Source organism: Physeter macrocephalus, chromosome 20 (assembly GCF_002837175.3).
Source record: "Physeter macrocephalus isolate SW-GA chromosome 20, ASM283717v5, whole genome shotgun sequence".
NCBI lineage: Eukaryota > Metazoa > Chordata > Mammalia > Artiodactyla > Physeteridae > Physeter > Physeter macrocephalus.
Window position 1 is genome coordinate 4261146 of NC_041233.1, and position 19113 is coordinate 4280258.

Genomic DNA, 19113 nt, shown 5'->3' on the forward strand with positions numbered 1-19113 from the left:
AGCCTGTGCCCCGCAACGGGAGAGGCCACAGCAGTGAGAGGCCCGCGTACGGCAAAAAAAAAAAAAAAAAAAAAAACCTTAAAAAATAAAAAAGACCTCCCCAAGAGGCAGGACAGGAATAAAGACACAGACATACAGAATGGACTTGAGGACATGGGGAGGGGGAAGGGTAAGCTGGGACGAAGTGAGAGAGTGGCATGGACATATATACGCTACCAAATGTAAAAAGACCTCCCCAAGAGGGGCACACGCATGCACACACACACGCACACACATTCACCTCCCCCATTCTGCCATTACAGTTATAACTCTTATTCAGATCGCCATAGATACAAAATATTATTCACAGCTGAGCTACGCATGTACCATTTGCTTTTCTGATACCTCTTGCTGTTTTCCTAAAGTTAATGCTTATCTTGTTTTTTCATCATCGTAGGTTTCCCTTGCTGCCAGCCTGGGTTTTAACTTTCTCCATCTGGATAAATCTATGGTCCATCTGTTTTCCGGATTCTAAAATTTTTTACTGTCAGCCATTCCTGTCCTCTGTCCATAAAGCTTGATGCAACTGTATCCCTTTACCATGTTAAGCAGAAGCCCCGCCCAGTGTCAGTAACTGACCAAGCCAGGCAGACACCTGGAGGGGGCAGGGGGTCAGACCAGGTGGGCTTTGTGCTCCGTGGCAAATCGGGTATCTTAATGCATCTTCTCAACCACTGAGGCTTCATCCGCCAGGCCCTGTTATTCCTAATGTGCTCAGATCCCATTTCTCTTGAAATTGGAGGAGACATTTGTTTACTTAAAATAGTTAATTCAGTGGATGTGAGAAGAAGGCCCTGGTCCTCATACCTACCCTCACGGCGCTGAAGCAGAACACGTGCAGCACAGCTGCGGCGGAAGCACTCCGGGCCACGCTGTAAACGGCCGACAGCATCCCCGAAACAGCTGGAACACAAACATCAAGAGTTCCCTTCTAGACTGGCAAGTCTCACGGTCAGTAAATGTTGTAAGACATGAAGTTTGTACGTAAATCAACGATACTCCAATAAAAATTTTTTTTTAAAAGAAGAAGAAATGAAGTTTGTAGCTTTCAAATGCAAAATGCCTGTGAAAGGGGCAAAAAGTCTATCTACGGGGCAGTCAAAAAGACTTGGTTGACTCTTAGTACAAGAAAGACACTGACCGCCAACTACCAACTTAGGAGGGCCACAGGTACAGAGAACTTTTGATAACATTCTTGGAAGGCTGTGTGAACCAGTCACTGTGGAGGTGGGGAGACCTTGTTGCTTACAGTTGGAAGCTGCTGGCCCAGGAAAGCTCAGGGATGGCGATTTCAACAGAAGAAAGGAGAGAGATGGAGATGGAGATGGAGATGGGGATGGAGACGGAGACAGAGATAAGGACAGAGGGAGATGGATGATAGATAGATAGATAGATAGATAAAAAGAACAAGAAAGCACTCCTGTGTGTGTGTGTCTGTGTGTGTACAAGGAGGTGGCAGCAGTAATTAATTGCTCTCTACGCTCTTGTGCTTTATGTACAGATTTCATGGAATCCTTACAGCAACCCTATGAGATCAGCATGTTAGTCTCCATTTAGAGAAGAGTAAACTTTAAAGGTAAGCAATCTGGGTAAAGTCTCCAAGTAAGCATTAGATGAAGCTTCATCCACCTTGGTTGGAATCTAAAGTACACACCAAATGAAAGGACACAGGTCACCTGTCTGTACAGGCCCGCACACCACACACACTCACAATGTCACACGCACATGCTCCCAGACTAACTCAGACATGTACATGCTCAAATACACATGGCGCACACACTCACCTCCACTCACTCACATTCACACACAGTCACACATATGGCTTTTCCAAAGAATAGTTAGAAGAGCCTTAAACCTAGTGCAGAGCTCATGGAATTCTACACTTCCTTGTTTTCCGCTTGTGTCAAGCTGGGTGGACCACTTTCAATTTGGATGAATGAATCTAGAAGGGCCCACCATCAACCTGACCGACCAGAGCTGAAGTCCTTTAAAGGCTCAGGACAAAGAATACATAAATGTCCAGATCTCATTCCACGCCTGAGGCTATTTAGCCCTTATCTGAACTTCAGACTTTTTTACAGGACGAACAGAATGAACAAGACTTACCAGAACCTCCAAAAAACAGCATGTCAATTTGCTCCAAAAGATAGATGCAGAAAGTGTTGATCTGTGGGAAGAGCCCAAGGAGGGAGATTGCAGGGAAGCAATACAGAAATACTGGAAGTGAACAGACAAAATTGATGGTAAGCGTGCGGGAAAGGTGGCCGAGGTTCCCGCTGCAGTCTCAGCTCCCTCCCCGCTTTCAGCCCAGCCCACCCCGCCCAGGTCCTGGAGGCAACACGGCCTCCTCTCCCCTACCCACTGGAGGCTGAGCCAAACAGGCCCGGGGAAATAATACAGGTGCAGCTTTTGAGGAAAAGGCGGGCCTGGGACTGAGCAGACACAAGGGGGTGGTGGGTAGAGAGTAGATCGGCCTTCAGCTTGCAATGACAGACTTGGACTTAGGGGAAATGAGATGGGAAAAGAGGACCAGGAAAATTACAGGATCATGCAAAACCCAAGCACAGCTGCTAGAGGGTCTCTTCCTGCAAGGCTCCTTGCTTTGTGCTTCTGTCACCTCCAGGGCTTGAGCTGCTCTGTGTGTTCTGTTCTAAATGCCCGGTGGAGACTCAGGTTTCAGTCAGAACCTCAGACCCACAGAGCAGCAAGGGAGAGTGGTGATGAACTAAGAAATCCCACAGCCATGACGATGCGACACCGAAGGGCCTGCTTCTCAGGCGGCGCGCGTCACCTGGGAGGTGAAAGGGACCCTGCCTGAGGAGAGGAAAACTGCCAACTTCCCAAACCGTAACAATGCAATTGGATGAAACATCCATACGTTATAATTCAATGTTTCACAGAGATAATTTGTTCAGGGAAATAACGCACAGTTGAGCTGCATTTTACAGCAATTTCCCCATCATTCTCTCTTTCTCGATCCTATTTGAGTTGGGTTTCAGAGAAACACAGAAACTCCCATTAGCGGTGCCACAGTACATCTGTCTACCTTTCTGTCTCAGTTTACTGGGTGGAAAGTCAATGAAGTTTGATACTGGTAAACCCTAATAAAACTAAGGAAATTTGGTTTGAAATCTAAGATGCCTAAACATGGAACTATGTCCAAACCCCATGTATAAACTGCAGTGAAAAATGCAGGTAGGGAGGATGGGGACCGCGTTTCAGCTATTTCTGAAAAACTGGAAATGCAAACCTTCCACAGTGAAATTGTAGGGATAAGAGTATTTATGTGTCCCATTCTCTGGCTAATCGTGGGTTAACCCCACTACAGTAAAATGGGGCAAACCCAACTACAACAATACCAAGAAACTGTTCCAACAATGTGTGGAAATAAAATTTTATGTAATGAACATGGCTATGATAAACGGGCCTTTGTTTGGGATTGGAGCCATATTTTGACACACATGGTGATTTTGTTGTAATGTTGTCTGTGGCAAGATTTTAACTATATGGTGAAAACCCAGAGCATCTGTGAGTAATATGTTTCTCAATCAAAGACGGAAATAACAAGGGGGGGTCGGGGGAAGGAATGGGAGCTTAGGATTAGCAGAGGCAAACTATTACATAGAGGACGGATAAACAACAAGGTCCTACTGTAGAGCACAGGGAACTATATTCAATATCCTGTGACAAACCATATTGGAAAAGAATATGAAAAAGAATATACTGATATATATATATGTTTAACTGAGTCACTTTGCTGTACAGAAGAAATTAACATTGTAAATCAACTGTACTTCAATAAAGGTTAAAAAACAACAAAGTCAGCAATAAGACACAAATACGGATCTGCTAGTCATAACTATATGACAATTTCTTTTTTCAGTTTTTATATGAAAGGAAAGATATAAGAAATAAACAGACACTTAATAGCAGGACATATAGTTTTGAGCATCAACATTTTAAGTCATATGATTTTAAGCAAACTGACTAGTTCTTTTCTTAAGTTTGGGACTCAAAACCCAGCAACGAAGATTAGATGGTATGCTGCATTCTTCATGGGCATTAGGCCACATTCTCAAGTGTTGTGTGCAATGAAAACTATACCAAAAACAAAGAACTACAGGGAAAAGTATGGGGGGTGTGAAATAATGTAATAATGGTAGACAAATCCTGGAAACTGCAGCAAAACGTGGGTAAAGAAGTATTCTCTATAAGAAATACATTAGGCAATAAAACCCAAACAAAGTACAAAGAACTGGAACACGATGAATGATGCTGGGGGAAAATAAAATGGTACGAGACACGAGGAAGTCCTAACTGAAGATTCTCTGGCTGTGCCTGCAGAGCAGGAGCTAGATGACACAGCACAGGACGGACAGCACTTGACGGGGAGCCCAGGGTCTAGGTCTTCCCCAGGATGAAGTACAGTGGAAACCTCTCATCTTTAGAGTCAGAGCCATGCAGGTGGAACTAGAAGAAGGTGGAGGCCACGTGAATGTCAGGGTGCGGCGCACGTGAGTGAAGAAGCATCAGGAGGACAGCTAGAAAATTCCACTTGAAGTTGCCGAAATGATTTTGTCCTTTTTTCCATAAGTGAAAAATCAAAAAGTCCCTGTGGTTGTTGGCAACTTTCCCTGTGAACAAAGACTTTTTTCTCAGCGTATTGCTGAGAGTGCCTGTAATTTTCTCTCACATCTTCCCTACTCCTCATGTTCCCTAATAATTACCATAAATGCAGAAACTTCTGGTACAGCTCCATTTCTTTCCAAGCACAATGCGTAAATAAAAACATTGGAACTTGCTTCTTTCTTCCGTTATGTGAATAGTAATATTCATTACTATATTTGCTTGGGGGAGGTAAGCAGAATTAAAATAACATGGAAGTAAAACCAAGACTATGAACTTGGTATGACTGTATACGTTATGTGTCTCCTACATGCCATATCTGTGTGTTAGCACACTGTGCTGACATGGATTCCTGGGGCCAACAGACAAGTCTTTACACAAGACACGGAAATGTGAGTCTTGGAGTGCAGATGAGGGTGGATCCATCTCAGTCGCTGGTTACAAAACCTCCACCATCTCCAAGGGTTACATCCTTGAAGCTGCATTAGTGTAGGTAAGGGATTATGGTCCTAAAGACTAAAATAAAACATCAATCTCTCACATCTGAAAGAGGACCCATCACATCTGATAAAGAACCCATCCAGTGCATGGAACCCTTCTACAAGTGATGGCTGTCTCATCTTGCCTGAGTTCTTCCCACGTCAGGGAACTTCTCGCATCACTAGGCAACCCACGGCCCTATGGGACAGCTCTACACCAAACCACAACACCAGTCTTCCAGTGAGCTGAAATCCACCCACCAGCCGCTGGGACTACTTACTACAGCTACACCAACAGAGAACAACAGAGAATAAAATCCCTCCCACTTCGGCCTGGCAGCCTTTTAACCACCTACAGCCATCACATGTGCCTCTAGGACTCAAGCATTTCTTCTCTAGGCTGGACGCCCCCATTCCCTTGCCCCATGTGCAGACCCAGTGTAGCCCATGTGGCCACGTTCCTTAGGGCACACTCTAGCTCTGCTACTGCTTCTCTTGAAATACGGTTCTGAGAACTGAAGACCTCTCGGCTTTCTCATCCAAAGGATGATTACAGAGCCAGTCTCGCTCATAGGCTTTTGCTGAAGTTACCCAAATGGAAAATAATAAAAATTTCAGCCCAGAGGTCAGCAAAGGAAATGAGCACTGACTAAGAAGGCCCTTCACCTTCCACCTGGAGGAAAAAAAAAAATTTTTTTTCCTAATAATGCAAGAGAAGTGATATTCTGAACATATGTGAAAGATCATAAAAGGAAAATAAATTATATAAGAATATCACCGAGTGTCTCTATTTCCTTAATTCACCCCTCAGCCTACAAAAGCAACTAGTCCCACCATTGACTTTGTCTTTCTTCTTGTGCCAATTTTATCCCCCAGATTCCTTGTCTCTTGTCACTGTGCTTTCTCCTCCTTCTATTGTTCTGTTATCTGATGTTCTCTTCTTGGATTACATATGACAAAGAGCTTCTCCATCCTTCCCACCTGCTCAGTGGCCACTGGACTCATCTCCTACCCTTGGTTTGCATTCAACCCCTTCCTCCCTGGGAGCAGAATAAGGCAGCAGACACCAGATCTTCCTGTCCCCCTTGCCCCTCCTCTTCCTCTGGCACCTCTCTCCACTGTGGTACATTGGTGGCCTGAGCAGAAACCAACAGTGACAGTGGGGAACAGAGATTATCACCCATAAGGCACAACTCCAGCCGCGATTCCACATGCCCCAGCACCAGTCAGAGGAGGACCACTTCCTCCGCGTGACAGGCACAAGAGCATCTTCAGACACATGATGGTAAACAACCTCACATGTACTCAGTTCCTGTTTCTCTCTTGTCCTGGTCCTAATGATGGCTTTGACAATCTCCTCTTGAGTAAAATTTCTGGCTGGCAAGTAACAGATCTAGGGGGTGGTGTCTTTGGTAACTGTCCTTTATCAACTCATCTGGTCAAAGGGATCAGAAAATCACAAGTTAGCAGGTGTGGAAACCTCTGGAGGTCATCACAAGAATTCTCAGAGCTTTGTCAGTCAAGTCTTTGCAGCTGCGGACCCACAGTGGGGCAGCCTCTTTGCATAATAAAGATGATCATAGCTAATACCTGGTTAAAGGCACGTTTCTATGTGTTTAAATATACCAACTCATCTAAAATTTGCAACAATCTCCGTGGTGTGTACTATTTTTGTCCCCATAGCACAGTTGAATTTTGCTCAAGGTCACACAACTAGTAGAGAAGCAGAGCTGGGATTCAAACAGCCAGCCATCTGGCTCTGAAGCTGGGGCTCTACACCATTATATTATGAAGGTCACTTGTGTAAATGGAGCATTTTACATCAAACGCTGCCTAGACCTTAAGGCAGGTAAAGTGCACCAGTGGAAGGCTGGGTGACGGCATATCCAGGACCCCATCTGGACTGAGAACCATGTCCACTCACGTTACCAGAGCACCTGTGCGCGTAGATGGGGCTGCGGCTGCCACCCGAATGGCAAAATCGCCTCCACCCTGGGGAGCCCCGCTGATGCCACACATCGGGCACCTCAGCCACCAGTCTTCAGATATTATGATGCTGCAGCTCCCTGCTCATGATATCAACATCCTTTAGAATAAGTCCCCTGTTGGATGCTTGGGGCTCTGGCTCCCAGGCCGTCTTCTGAAAGTGTGCAAGCCAAGAGAAAAATGCACATCTCTTGATCCAATAATAACGTAAGAAAGTTTATCCAATGAGGGATTCAAAAAATAACGGGGAGAAATACCCTCCCACCTCTATATTCTTCCCCACACCCCCAAATGAACTCACCTATTAAGAGGTCCCTAGCCGACTGGAGAGACCCTGGAGAGAAGAGCTTCAGGCCATACACAATGTAAGTGGGAGGGTACCTGGCTTTGGCCCCGGTATCAAGAAGCAAAATAAGGCCACACAGCACACAAAAATAGATTGGTCTGCTATATGTTATGATTTGGTTGTGTCCCTAGAAAACAAACACAATTTCTGAATGGTACCTTTAATTCTGATTAAATAACAAAAGCCTCATAGTCAATCATTTATACCATATTGTACAACTTACACCATATAACAATTCACCCCTCCCCCACCATAATTCATACACACACAAAACACCAAGGGAAAAAAAATACCCTGATGCTTACTCTGTCAAAGAAGAATAAGAATATCAAAAAGAATGTTACATCTCTCAGACTCAGCAAGATTTATCTGAAAATGTAATTACCAGCCTTGGATAAAATCTAGATCTAATTCAATGCTTCCCCCACAGTGAAACTTCCATTTGTGTTGTTCATTTCAAGTGCAAAACTAATTTAAACCACTATTTGCTCTGCATGCTCTAAGTTGAGCTCCATTATTAACAAGAAATAGAATTATAAGTTGTAGGCTTCAATTTCCTTATGTCTTAGAAAGCAAGACAATACAGGTGCCAAATTATACCTGCAGAGACTGCACAAAATGTCTCAGTGTAGCACAGTGAAATAATCAATTTTTAAACATTTGCTATTTCTATGCATTGTCCTCTAAGGAGGACCAAAAACTTAACCGATTTCATCCTAGCCTTCAAAATATTTTTAAGAGGCGAGCGGACACATTGTTTTATTCTTCTTCTGGAATGGATAGAAAAATTAAGGAAAAGCTGTAACATCAACTTTCCAGGGCAAAAGTCAATGAAGAATTAATTTACATCTCACAAATCAATGCACAATTCATAAGGTTCAAAAAACCAACAAAAATGAATTAGGGAGAGAATATTATTTGCAATTCATGAACTACTTTGAGTATAAAAAGTCAAGATGAAAGTGACACAAGTTTGATCACCTCACACCAGTCAGAATGGCCATCATCAAAAAATCTACAAACAATAAATGCTGGAGAGGGTGTGGAGAAAAGGGAACCCTCTTGCACTGTTGGTGGGAATGTAAATTGATACAGCCACTATGGAGAACAGTATGGAGGTTCCTTAAAAAACTAAAAATAGAACTACCATACGGCCCAGCAATCCCACTACTGGGCATATCCTGAGAAAACCATAATTCAAAAAGAGTCATGTACAAAAAAAGAAAAAGGGTTCTGAAGAACCTAAGGGCAGGACAGGAATAAAAACGCAGATGTAGAGAATGGACTTGAGGACACTGGGAGTGGGAAGGGTAAGCTGGGACGAAGAGAGAGGCATGGACATATATACAATACCAAGTGTAAAACAGATAGCTAGTGGGAAGCAGCCGCATAGCACAGGGAGATCAGCTCGTTGCTTAATGACCACCTAGAGGGGTGGGATAGGGAGGGTGGGAGGGAGACGCAAGAGGGAAGAGATATGGGGATATATGTATATGTATAGCTGATTCACTTTGTTATAAAGCAGAAACTAACACACCATTGTAAAGCAATTATACTCTAATACAGATGTTAAAAAAATAAAATAAAATAAAAAGACTAGGAAATAAGTCAAAAAAAAAAGAAAGTGATACAAGTTTGGATATGAATTTTTAAAGTCACTGACTTGAACATATTTAGAAATGCAATTTAAATTGTCACTGCTTCTAGAATAGAAATAGTCTTATTCTGAGACCATCTTTTAATAGGAAGGAAAACACAGGCTGTCCATGGGGGCTGGCTATGTTTGGCCCTGAGTCCAGACTCAGTCTTAAAGGAATATTTTGTACCCTTCTGAAATTTCCTTTTGAATCCAACTAGGTCATAGATTAATGGGTAAGGGGATACTTCCTCTGCATTTAGAAAAAAATTGAAACTAAAGCATAAGTGAAATCTTAATGCATTTCTTATCAAGTGAATAGCAAAATAAATTGCTTGGTATAGATAGCCACTTAGTATACAAATACACAAGCATATGAGATCTTTCCTCAAACTGATACCATTTCAGAAATATAATTAAATAGCTACTTCCCGCTTGCCCTGATTCTTTCTGTTACTAAAAGGTTAAAAATACTTTTTCCAGGAATTGAAAGTCAATGGCTTTGAACAAATTTAAGATATCATCTTGGATCATCCAAGTCAAACTTTATTTATTGGGCATGGGAATGCTTTCTTTTTATTTGTAATTTCTGAGACAAACCTTAAGGCTCCCTTAGAAACAGGCTGCCCTCACCATCATGCTATCTTTTGGGTCCCCAAACCATTCTAAGCATATCGCTAATACATGGCATGTGAGTCACTTTTATTTGTCTTGATTCCTATGAACACCCACTAATAAAATTTCCCTGCTCTCCAGTTCCTTCTTTCACATAAGATTCAATCATAAAACCTCCCAAGGATTGATTTTTTTTTTTTCAATAGAAAAATTCCACTCGCTCCTCCAGGTGAAGTCTGATCACAATCTTTTAAAACTTGTTCAAGTGTTTCCCACCTGTTTTCTCACCTTCAAATGCCCTGGGGAAGCACTGCTGATTTCTGCTCTGGGGCATCTTGCAGGCTGTTTTACAAAAGCTGGTCTACACATGCATTTGGGTCTCCCATTAACCCCACCTACATATACAATTTCACAGGCGGTGCTCTGGTCACAGGGCAAGGAAAGGGTAAGGTGAGAGAATCTATCCAAACCTACAGGTCCCCACCACCCGGAGAGCAGTGGTGCTTGTGGCTAGGGGACTAGGCCATTCTAATTGTCCTCCTACCAGGAGAGTGGGCTGGTCAGATGCTTCAAACTTGCTGCTGATAGATAAGTAGATGGATGGATGGATAGATAGACAGATTGATAGATAGATAGATATAGATAGACAGACAGACAGGGAGACAGAGCGATAAAAGGGTTTTGTTAGAAGGAAGATGGGGTGTCTGAACCCAGGGGCACTGAACCGAGGCTGTCAGCAACCAGGACATGCCAGCCCCATCCCATCTCTGCCGTTACTCGTGTCAGCTCCAGGCTTCGTGCAGATCCGAATTCTCTGCTTCTCAGCCCAGAGGGCAGAAAAGAGCTGCCTCACACCTGCTGAGTCTGCACAAGTTCCTGTCTGGCCGCACTCAGAGGTCAGCTGTTTTTGACAAGCTGATGTAAAACAGCAAAGGCTAACATTTATCCTGCTTTCCTGTGCCTCAGGCACTCTTCTACCTACTTTAAATATTCCACTCGAAGAAGCCCTACTATTACTCTCATTTTGCCAAGAGTAAACTGAGGCACAAAGAGGAAGAAATTTGTCCCAGGCTTTGCAGTGTGGCTGAGCCAGGGCTTGGACGCCGCCGCTGGCTGCCTGGCTACTACCCACTGGCTCCCCAAACTGACCCAGATGGTGACTGCATTTGCCACCAGATCCTTCTAGGCCCAACACTCAACCTCACTCGGATGGAGTGCATTCGCAATCCTCATTCTTTAGACACATGACGTGAATGTTACTCATGTGAAGTAAAGAGAGAGTGGGGGGGAAATCATTCATAATAGCTTCTCCTGGAAGGTGGAAGAGGGCTCCTACCAGGAGAGGGTGTAGAAAAATAACTGCCTGCTGCTCTGTCCAGCCCCTCTGAGACATTATGTCTACCTACGTGGAACTCTCTTCACTATAATAAGAATTTGCTGTTTGCTTTAGCAATTCACCTGTTTATATTTAGAGTCACATTTTTTTAATTGAAGTATAGCTGATTTACAATATTGTGTTAGTTTCAGATATACAGCATAGTGATTTGTTTTGGGTTTTTTTATGCAGATTTTATTCCATTATAGGTTATTGCAAGATATTCAGTATAGTTCCCTGGCCTATACAGTAAATCTTTGTGGCTTATCTATTTTATGTACAGTAGTAGTTTGTATCTGTTAATCCCATACTCCTAATTTATCCTTCCCCCCCTCTCCCTTTTGGTAACCGTAAGTTTGCTTTCTGTGAGTCTGTTTCTGATTTTTATATAGATTCATTTGTATTATTTTTCAGATTCCACACATAAGTGATATCATATAGTATCTGTCTTTCTCTGTCGGACTTATTTCACTAAGCATAATGTTCTCTAGGCCCATCCAAGTTGCTGCAAATGGCAATACTTCATTCTTTTTTTTGCTGAGTAATATTCCATTGTTTATATACACCACCTCTTCTTTATCCAATCATCTATTGATGGGTACTTGGGCTGCTCCCATGTCTTGGCTATTATGATAATACTGCTATGAACACTGGGGTGTGTGTATCTTTTCTAATTAAAGTTTTCATTTTTTCTGGATGTATACTGAGAATTTTTAACTATACACTTCAGTTCCCCTTGTGTGTGGAGCAAAAGAAGGAGATCTGGGGATGGGCGCCCACTGCCCTAAGGAAGCTGAACCCCAGTAAGCTGAACCCTAGCCAGCAAGTATTCTGTGACCCACACTTGGTGGCATATATATACAGTGGAATATTACTCAACCATAGAAAAGAATGAAATAATGCCATTTGCAGCAACATGGATGGACTTAGAGATTATCATACGAAGTGAAGTAAGTTAGACAAACATCCTATGATATCACTTATATGTGGAATCTAAAAAAATGATACACATGAACTTATTTACAAAACAGAAACAGACTTACAGACAGAAAAACAAATTTATGGTTACCAAAGAGGAAAGGTGGGGAAGGGATAAATTAGGAGTTTGGGATTAACAGATACACACCACTCTATATAAAACAGATAACCAACAAGGACCTACTGTGTAGCACAGGGAACTATACTTAATATCTTGTAATAACGTATAATGGAAAAGAATCCGAAAAAGAATAGATATGTATATGTATAACCAAATCACTTTGCTGCACACCAGAAACTAACACAACGCTGTAAATCAACTATACTTCAATTTCTAAAAATTTTTAGTGAAATTAAAAAAAAACATTTCTCTGATAAACAGCACCTTAACCAGGTGTCCAAGGTCAACATCAAAAGTGGTTAAGTCATGTTGATTGTACATAACCTCGAAATGATGTCAGGAAAATGGCACTTTACTCCTGTGGTTTTCCTCCCCCAAATCCATAACCCAGTTAAACCATCAGAAGAGCACCAGCTAAATTCCAACTGAGGGACAGTCTACAAAATCCCTGACCAATGTCCCTCAAAGCTGTCCAGGTTATCAAACACCAAGGAAACCCTGAGAAACTGTCACAGCCAGGAGGAGCCTTAGGAGAGAGAATGACTAAATGTCAGGCAATGTCCTAGATGGAATCCTCAAAAAAAAAAAAAAAAGGGATATTACATAAAAACGAAGGAAATCTGAGTGAAATATGGACTTCAGTTAATAATAATGTATCCATATTGGTTGTGTAGTTGTGACAACTGTAACATACTGATGGAAGAGGTTAATACCAGGTTCTGCACTGGGCACATTATATAAATTATCCAACTCACTCATGACCAAATCCAGCTCAGGTTGTTATTATTATCCCCACTTTACTCACACAAAACCTGCCAGCATTTGTCAAGCGCTCCAGCGGTGCCAGATTCGAGGCTGAGCCTGGATGTACACTATCTTGTTTAATCCCCTTACAATCCTATTTTATTATTTCCTCTTTTACAGAGGAAAAACCTGAGATTCAGAGAAGTCACTTGACCAAGATGCCGTAGTTTGTACATGGCGAGGCTCACCTCCGCCATCAGCACGGGGTGGGGGAGTGTTAAAATGCAGGTTCCCAAGTGCTGCCCCAGCTGCCCTCACTCAGAATCCCTGCAGGTGCGGGGAAAGGCCCGGACACTGGCTCTGTGCCAGTGATCCTACTGGATTTTGCTTTCTGGGTTATCATTAGTGGATCCTGTTGGTTAGACCAGTGTATAAATCTGTGTAAGCCAAGGAATAGCCTCATTGCCCGTGACTAAGTTGCCAGTCTCTGATCCTCAGATCCCTTCCAGGAGCTACCCCCCATTCTCATTGTTTTAAGCTCTCCTAGACCTCTTTTCTTTTACAATCAGACACGTTTCTTTCAGGCCCAGGGTCGATAGTACCATAACTATTAGCAGGCCAGTATTAATCTGCAACTCTATCTGAAACACACAGAATGTTATGCCAAAAACAAAATTTTTTTTTTTCATTGTGCTATCTTCAGGTTTTAACAGCTTGCTCAAAATTTGCCACCTCTGTGCTCCTGGAAGGAAACAAAGAAGAAAGTCAGTCACTCACTCCAAGAGCAAGAACTGACTGCATTAACAGCCATCCCTGGGAACGAACAAAGTAATGCAGTTTTGAAAAGCACTTTGGTTCATCTGACAGCCCCTGATGAATGAACCTCAGCCAGGGTTGGTGGCAGGCTTGAGCACCATCTCTCTACCAGACTAGGTTCATTCTCTTGACCATCTCCTTTCTGAGGTTTTCTCATCTCTAAACATTAAATCAGCCTCTAAACGCCTACAAGGCTCAGCCACATTGCAAGAGGAACTATTTTATAGCTACCATACTTTCTTGCCTCATCAGAACAGTTAGAGAAATGCCAGCTCAAATCTGGGACTCATTCTACTCAGAAATCTGTGTAAGCAAATTAAGTACTGCAATAAACATAGTTTGATGTCTGACTGTGGCTTCTGTTGACAGTAAGAGAAGTCATTTCTTCCTATCTCACTACGACATGCTTGCTCAGATAAAGGTAGAGCAGCTGCATTTAGTCCTCCAGGAACTGGATCAATATAGACAATACGGCTCCAACTTAGAGCAGGACCTGGGGGTCCTGCGAACAGTCATTACAGAGCTACAGGGATTATGCAGCTGTACTTGCCATCCTCCTCGCCTAGCATTATTCCTGAAAGTACATGCAGGAAATGAATGTTTAAGAGCATACAACACCCCTCCCCCTCCCCCAGGTCACCCAGGAAGACAGTGACCCAAGCGCTGTCACTAGGAAGCGGGGCTTATTTATCACAGCAGGAGGACGCCAGTGTCGCATCTAGGGTGGGTTGGGACAACACATCCCAGGGCTGCACATCTCTGCTCTCACCACCTAACCCAGATTCCTGACAATAATCACGTGATAGCCTAATTATGCTGCTTCTCCTTATCTTGACATTCAGACTCTGGGATGAAAGAAGGTGTATTATATGTAAACCAATTATGGGGAACAGAGGAATTTAACAAGATAGTAACGTATGCCAGGTGAGTGTCCAATTACAAGCTTTTCTTAATTACTATGAGCTAAGCATGAGCTATCACAGATTTAAAAGCAGTCCTAAATCCTGGATATGAATTTTTTAAAGGCACAGTAGTGGGAAGGTCAAGTTGTCTTTCATTGGAAGTGGTTTTCGGGGACCTACAGGAGCTCACCATAACAGAGGAAAGAAGGGTTCTCAAGGAGCTGGGACATCCACCAGGCAGTGGTCTCGGTGCAAAGGCATGTGGCCAGGGTCCCAGTAGGGAGAGCGCCAGACCTGGAGCCGCAGCACCACAGGGGAAGGTGCAGCCGGGTCAGTGGATGCTGCATGTGCTTCCGAGCTCATGGAAGAACGCCCAGGCACCAAGAGATCAGTGCTGGGGAGCCCAGAGTGTCAGATATAAATGAGCCCCAAATGATGAGGTAAAAGGTAACAATACACTTGAAAATGTGGAAGAGAAAGAGATCAGCTTCCGGTAAAAAGAATAATGATTCACGCTTACGTGCTGAGGTTTCCAATAAGAGCTACCATCTATTAAGCAATTTCTCTAGGCCAGGCACTGTTTTAAGCCCGTTACTTGGATTATTGAATCCCCATAGGCATTTTTATTATCCTTATTTACACACGGGGAAGCTGAGGCATGGAGAGTACACATTTTGTTCAGGGTCTAACAACCAGACACAGGAACCAGAAAACGAACGCAGGCAGCCTGACTGCAGAGTCTGGGCTCACCGTCTTTCCTGACGTGAGTCCAGTGGGGTAGAAAAGGCCTCCAACACACTCTTGGTACCCGTCCTGTTCCTCCCCTGCCACCATCCCCACCACGTGCTCCCATCTAGCCTGAACTTGGCCACCATGCATTCATATTTCTATTTATAGATTCAATATATATGGATATTGATATGCACGTCGCCTTTTCGATCTATTTTGCCCATTCCCCTCTCTTCAACGCAAGCAGAGTGGACAAGCTACTCGCCTGTGATTGGACACTTACGTGGATTGGTGAGGCGGGGTCAGGCTGAACGCTCTAGAACACAAATGAGAAGTGTCTGTGTCATCATCTCATGATTTCAAGGCTACATTAGTGATGGTAAGAATTAGATGTGCTCTTGCCTTTAACAGGGAGTACTGGCAGCTGGCCATGACGAGGCAGAAGAGAAGCACCCACATGTCTTTGCAAAAGCCTCGGTTCAGTGTCAGAAATCCAAGCAGGGAAACCAGGACGATGAGTAAAACCGCCAGCACGTTTTCCTTGACATCTTCAGTTCTGGGCAAAATAAACAAATTAAAAATGGAGGGAATAAAAGGTAAGGCTGTCTGTTTTTAAACAGAGAATACCTGTATGCTTCTAAAAAGACTGGCCACAAGACAGTACTTATCCCAAGCACGCCTTTATATTTGGTAACAAGATTTTAAGGTTTCCTTCGTCCTGTGTTTTATATTTTTAAAAATCCATATTTAACTCCCACTTTCTGTTATTGAAATAAATGAAATATAATCCAATTGGGTGTCCTTGGCCACTCAACTGGGTTTACTGGGAGAAGACCGTTAATTCCTCCATCCACAACAGTGAAATGTGAAGGAGCTTCACTGACTCTGCTAAATGGGGGAAGGGGTGCATGGCAATCCCTTCCAGATACAGTCTCCATGGCCGGAATCTGCTGCTCAGTTTCAGAAGCCAGGAGAGCTCCAGCCGGAGGGCTGATGTGAAGAGGGTCCGACTGAAAGTATGTCATGACCACACCCTCACGGGGTGGTTTTCTTTTGGGGGACTCCACTTGAGAGGTGCAGGGTACAGAGGTGAGCTCATCAGCTGTGGGGTGTTATCAGTGGATGTGCAAAGGGACAAGAAAGGGAGTTTTAAGATGCTGATCCAAAGGGGCTGAAGCTGGATCATGGGGAGGCAATAAGGGCTGCTAGTGGGAGGAAGTGGATGCATCAAAGTGCAAAAGAGGATGTGGGAACACTGGAGGGAGGCGGAGGGGATGTGAAGGTTGAACGGAGGCTGGGATGATGACGTCAGAGGTGGAAGACTTCTATGGGAGGACGAGATGCAGGGCAGAGTTACGGGAAGGAGCAGCTGAAATGAAGTTAAGGGAGGATGGCATGGACCACAAGGTCGAGAGCTTAGATGAGTCATTCACAAGAATTCTGAGTACATTTCTTACCTCACCAATGTTTGCACATGTACATATTGTTTTGGGGTTGTTGTTTTTTCTGGCCATGCCACATGTGGGAATCTTGGGTCCCCAACCAGGGATTGAACCCACGTCCCCTGCAGTGGAAGCATGGAGTCCTAACCACTGGACTGCCAGGCAAGGCCCCATATTGGTCTTTTCCATTCAATTATGATCATTTTTAGACAGGGACAATTGGTTACTTCATCCCTGGCATGTTCAGGCACTCCTGAACATTCTATTTTTAATTAATAGACATTATTTTTTAGAGCATTTTTAGATTTCCAACAAAACTGAGGGGAAAGTACGAGGAGTTCCCACATAGCCCCTCCCCCCAAACACACCCACCCTCTCCCACCATCAACATCCCCGACTAGGGTGCTATATGTGTTATAATTGAGGAACCGACACGGACAAATCATTGTCAACTAAAGCCCATAGTCTACATTATGGTTCATTCTTGGTGGTGGACATTCTGTGGGGATAGACAATGGTATAATGATATGTATCTGCCATTACAGTATCTTACAGAGTATTTTCACTGCCCTAAAAATCCTCTGTGCTCTGCCTATTCATCCATCCCTCCTCTCTAACCCCTGGTAACCACTCATCTTTTTACTGTCTCCATAGTTCTGCCCTTTCCAGATTCCCTGGTGGAATCATACAGAATGTAGCCTTTTCAGACTAGCTTCTTTCACTTAGTAATACACATTGAATGTCCTTCCATGTCTTTTCATGGTTTGATAGCACCTTTCTTTCTACTGCTGAATAATATTGCACTGTATGGACATACCACAGTTTCTTTATTCATTCACTTGTCAAAAGACATCTCAGTTGCTTCCAAGTTTTGGCAATTATGAATAAAGCAGACTTCCCTGGTGGTGCAGTGGTTAAGAATCCGCCTTCCAATGCAGGGGACACGGGTTCGAGCTCTGGTCCGGGAAGATCCCACATGCCTCAGAGCAACTAAGCCCGTGCGCCGTAACTACGGAGCCTGCGCTCTAGAGCCTGAGAGCCACAACTACTGAGCTCGTGTGCCGCAACTACTGAAGTCCACGTGCCTAGAGCTGGTGCTCCGCAACAAGAGAAGCCACCGCAATGAGAAGCCTGCGCACCGCAACGAAGAGTAGCCCCAGCTTGCTGCAACTAGAGAACGCCTGCACGCAGCAACGAAGACCCAATGCAGCCATAAATAAATAAATAAATATATATATATCAAACTTATGAAAAAAATTATGAATAAAGTATCTATAAACATTTGTGTGCAGGTTTTTGTGTGGCCATAAGGAGCGTGATTGCTTGGTCCTAGTATGTTCAGTCTGGAAGAAAGTGCCGAGCTGTCTTCCAAAGCAGCTGAACCATTTTGCAATCCCACCAGCAATGAAATGAGAGTCCCTACTGCTCCACACCCTTTGATGTTGTCAGTGTTTTGGATTTGGCCATTCTAATAGGCGTATAGTGGCATCTCATTATTGTTTTCGTTCATAATTCCCTAATGATATATGATGTGGAGCATCTTTCCACGTTTTATTTGCCATCTGTATATCTTCTTGGGTGAGGTATCTGTTCATATCTTTTGCCCATTTTTTAATCAGACAATCAAGTTGTATAGAATTGAGAACTACTGAAATATGAAGAACTCAGATACTAAGATGCTCATGTTGAATATTTAAAAAAATATCTGGGGGGGGCAATACATATTTGGTGAAAAGGGAAATTTATGTGTTTTTTTAATTTTCTACTATGCACTTTTTATAGAGCTAAATATATTTGTGAGCTCAGGTCCATAAAATACATTATGTATTCTTTAGCATGCTCATAACATTTTGATGTATCTACCTAAAACAATATAAAGACTCAGGAAATAAAACAAAACAAAAATTTCAATTAGAAAAACCAAACCTCTGGGACTTCGCTGGTGGCCCAGTGGTTAAGACTCTGCAACGCCATGCAGGGGGTCCGGGTTCAATCCCTGGTCAGAGAGCTAGACCCCGCATGCCGCAACAAAGATCCTGGCGTGGCCAAATAAATAAATAAATATTTAAAAGAAAAAAAACCAAACTTCTTTCCTATTTAAAGGGAAAGAATAAAGTTCCTGAGGGCTTCCCTGGTGGCGCAGTGGTTGCGCGTCCGCCTGCCGATGCAGGGGAACCGGGTTCGCGCCCCGGTCTGGGAGGATCCCACATGCCGCGGAGCGGCTGGGGGCCGCTGAGCCTGCATGTCCGGAGCCTGTGCTCCGCAACGGGAGAGGCCGC

At 43.5% G+C, this 19113-nt stretch overlaps 1 protein-coding gene across 1 annotated transcript in view; it reads right to left on the reverse strand.

The window, feature by feature from the left end:
- The window catches only part of PCNX2 (pecanex 2), a 302561-nt gene that overhangs the window by 158361 nt on the left and 125087 nt on the right, over positions 1-19113 (reverse strand). The window contains 5 exon segments of the mRNA XM_055081202.1: positions 851-942; positions 2146-2256; positions 7432-7603; positions 15676-15708; positions 15795-15948. Coding sequence (XP_054937177.1) covers positions 851-942; positions 2146-2256; positions 7432-7603; positions 15676-15708; positions 15795-15948 — 562 coding nt within the window.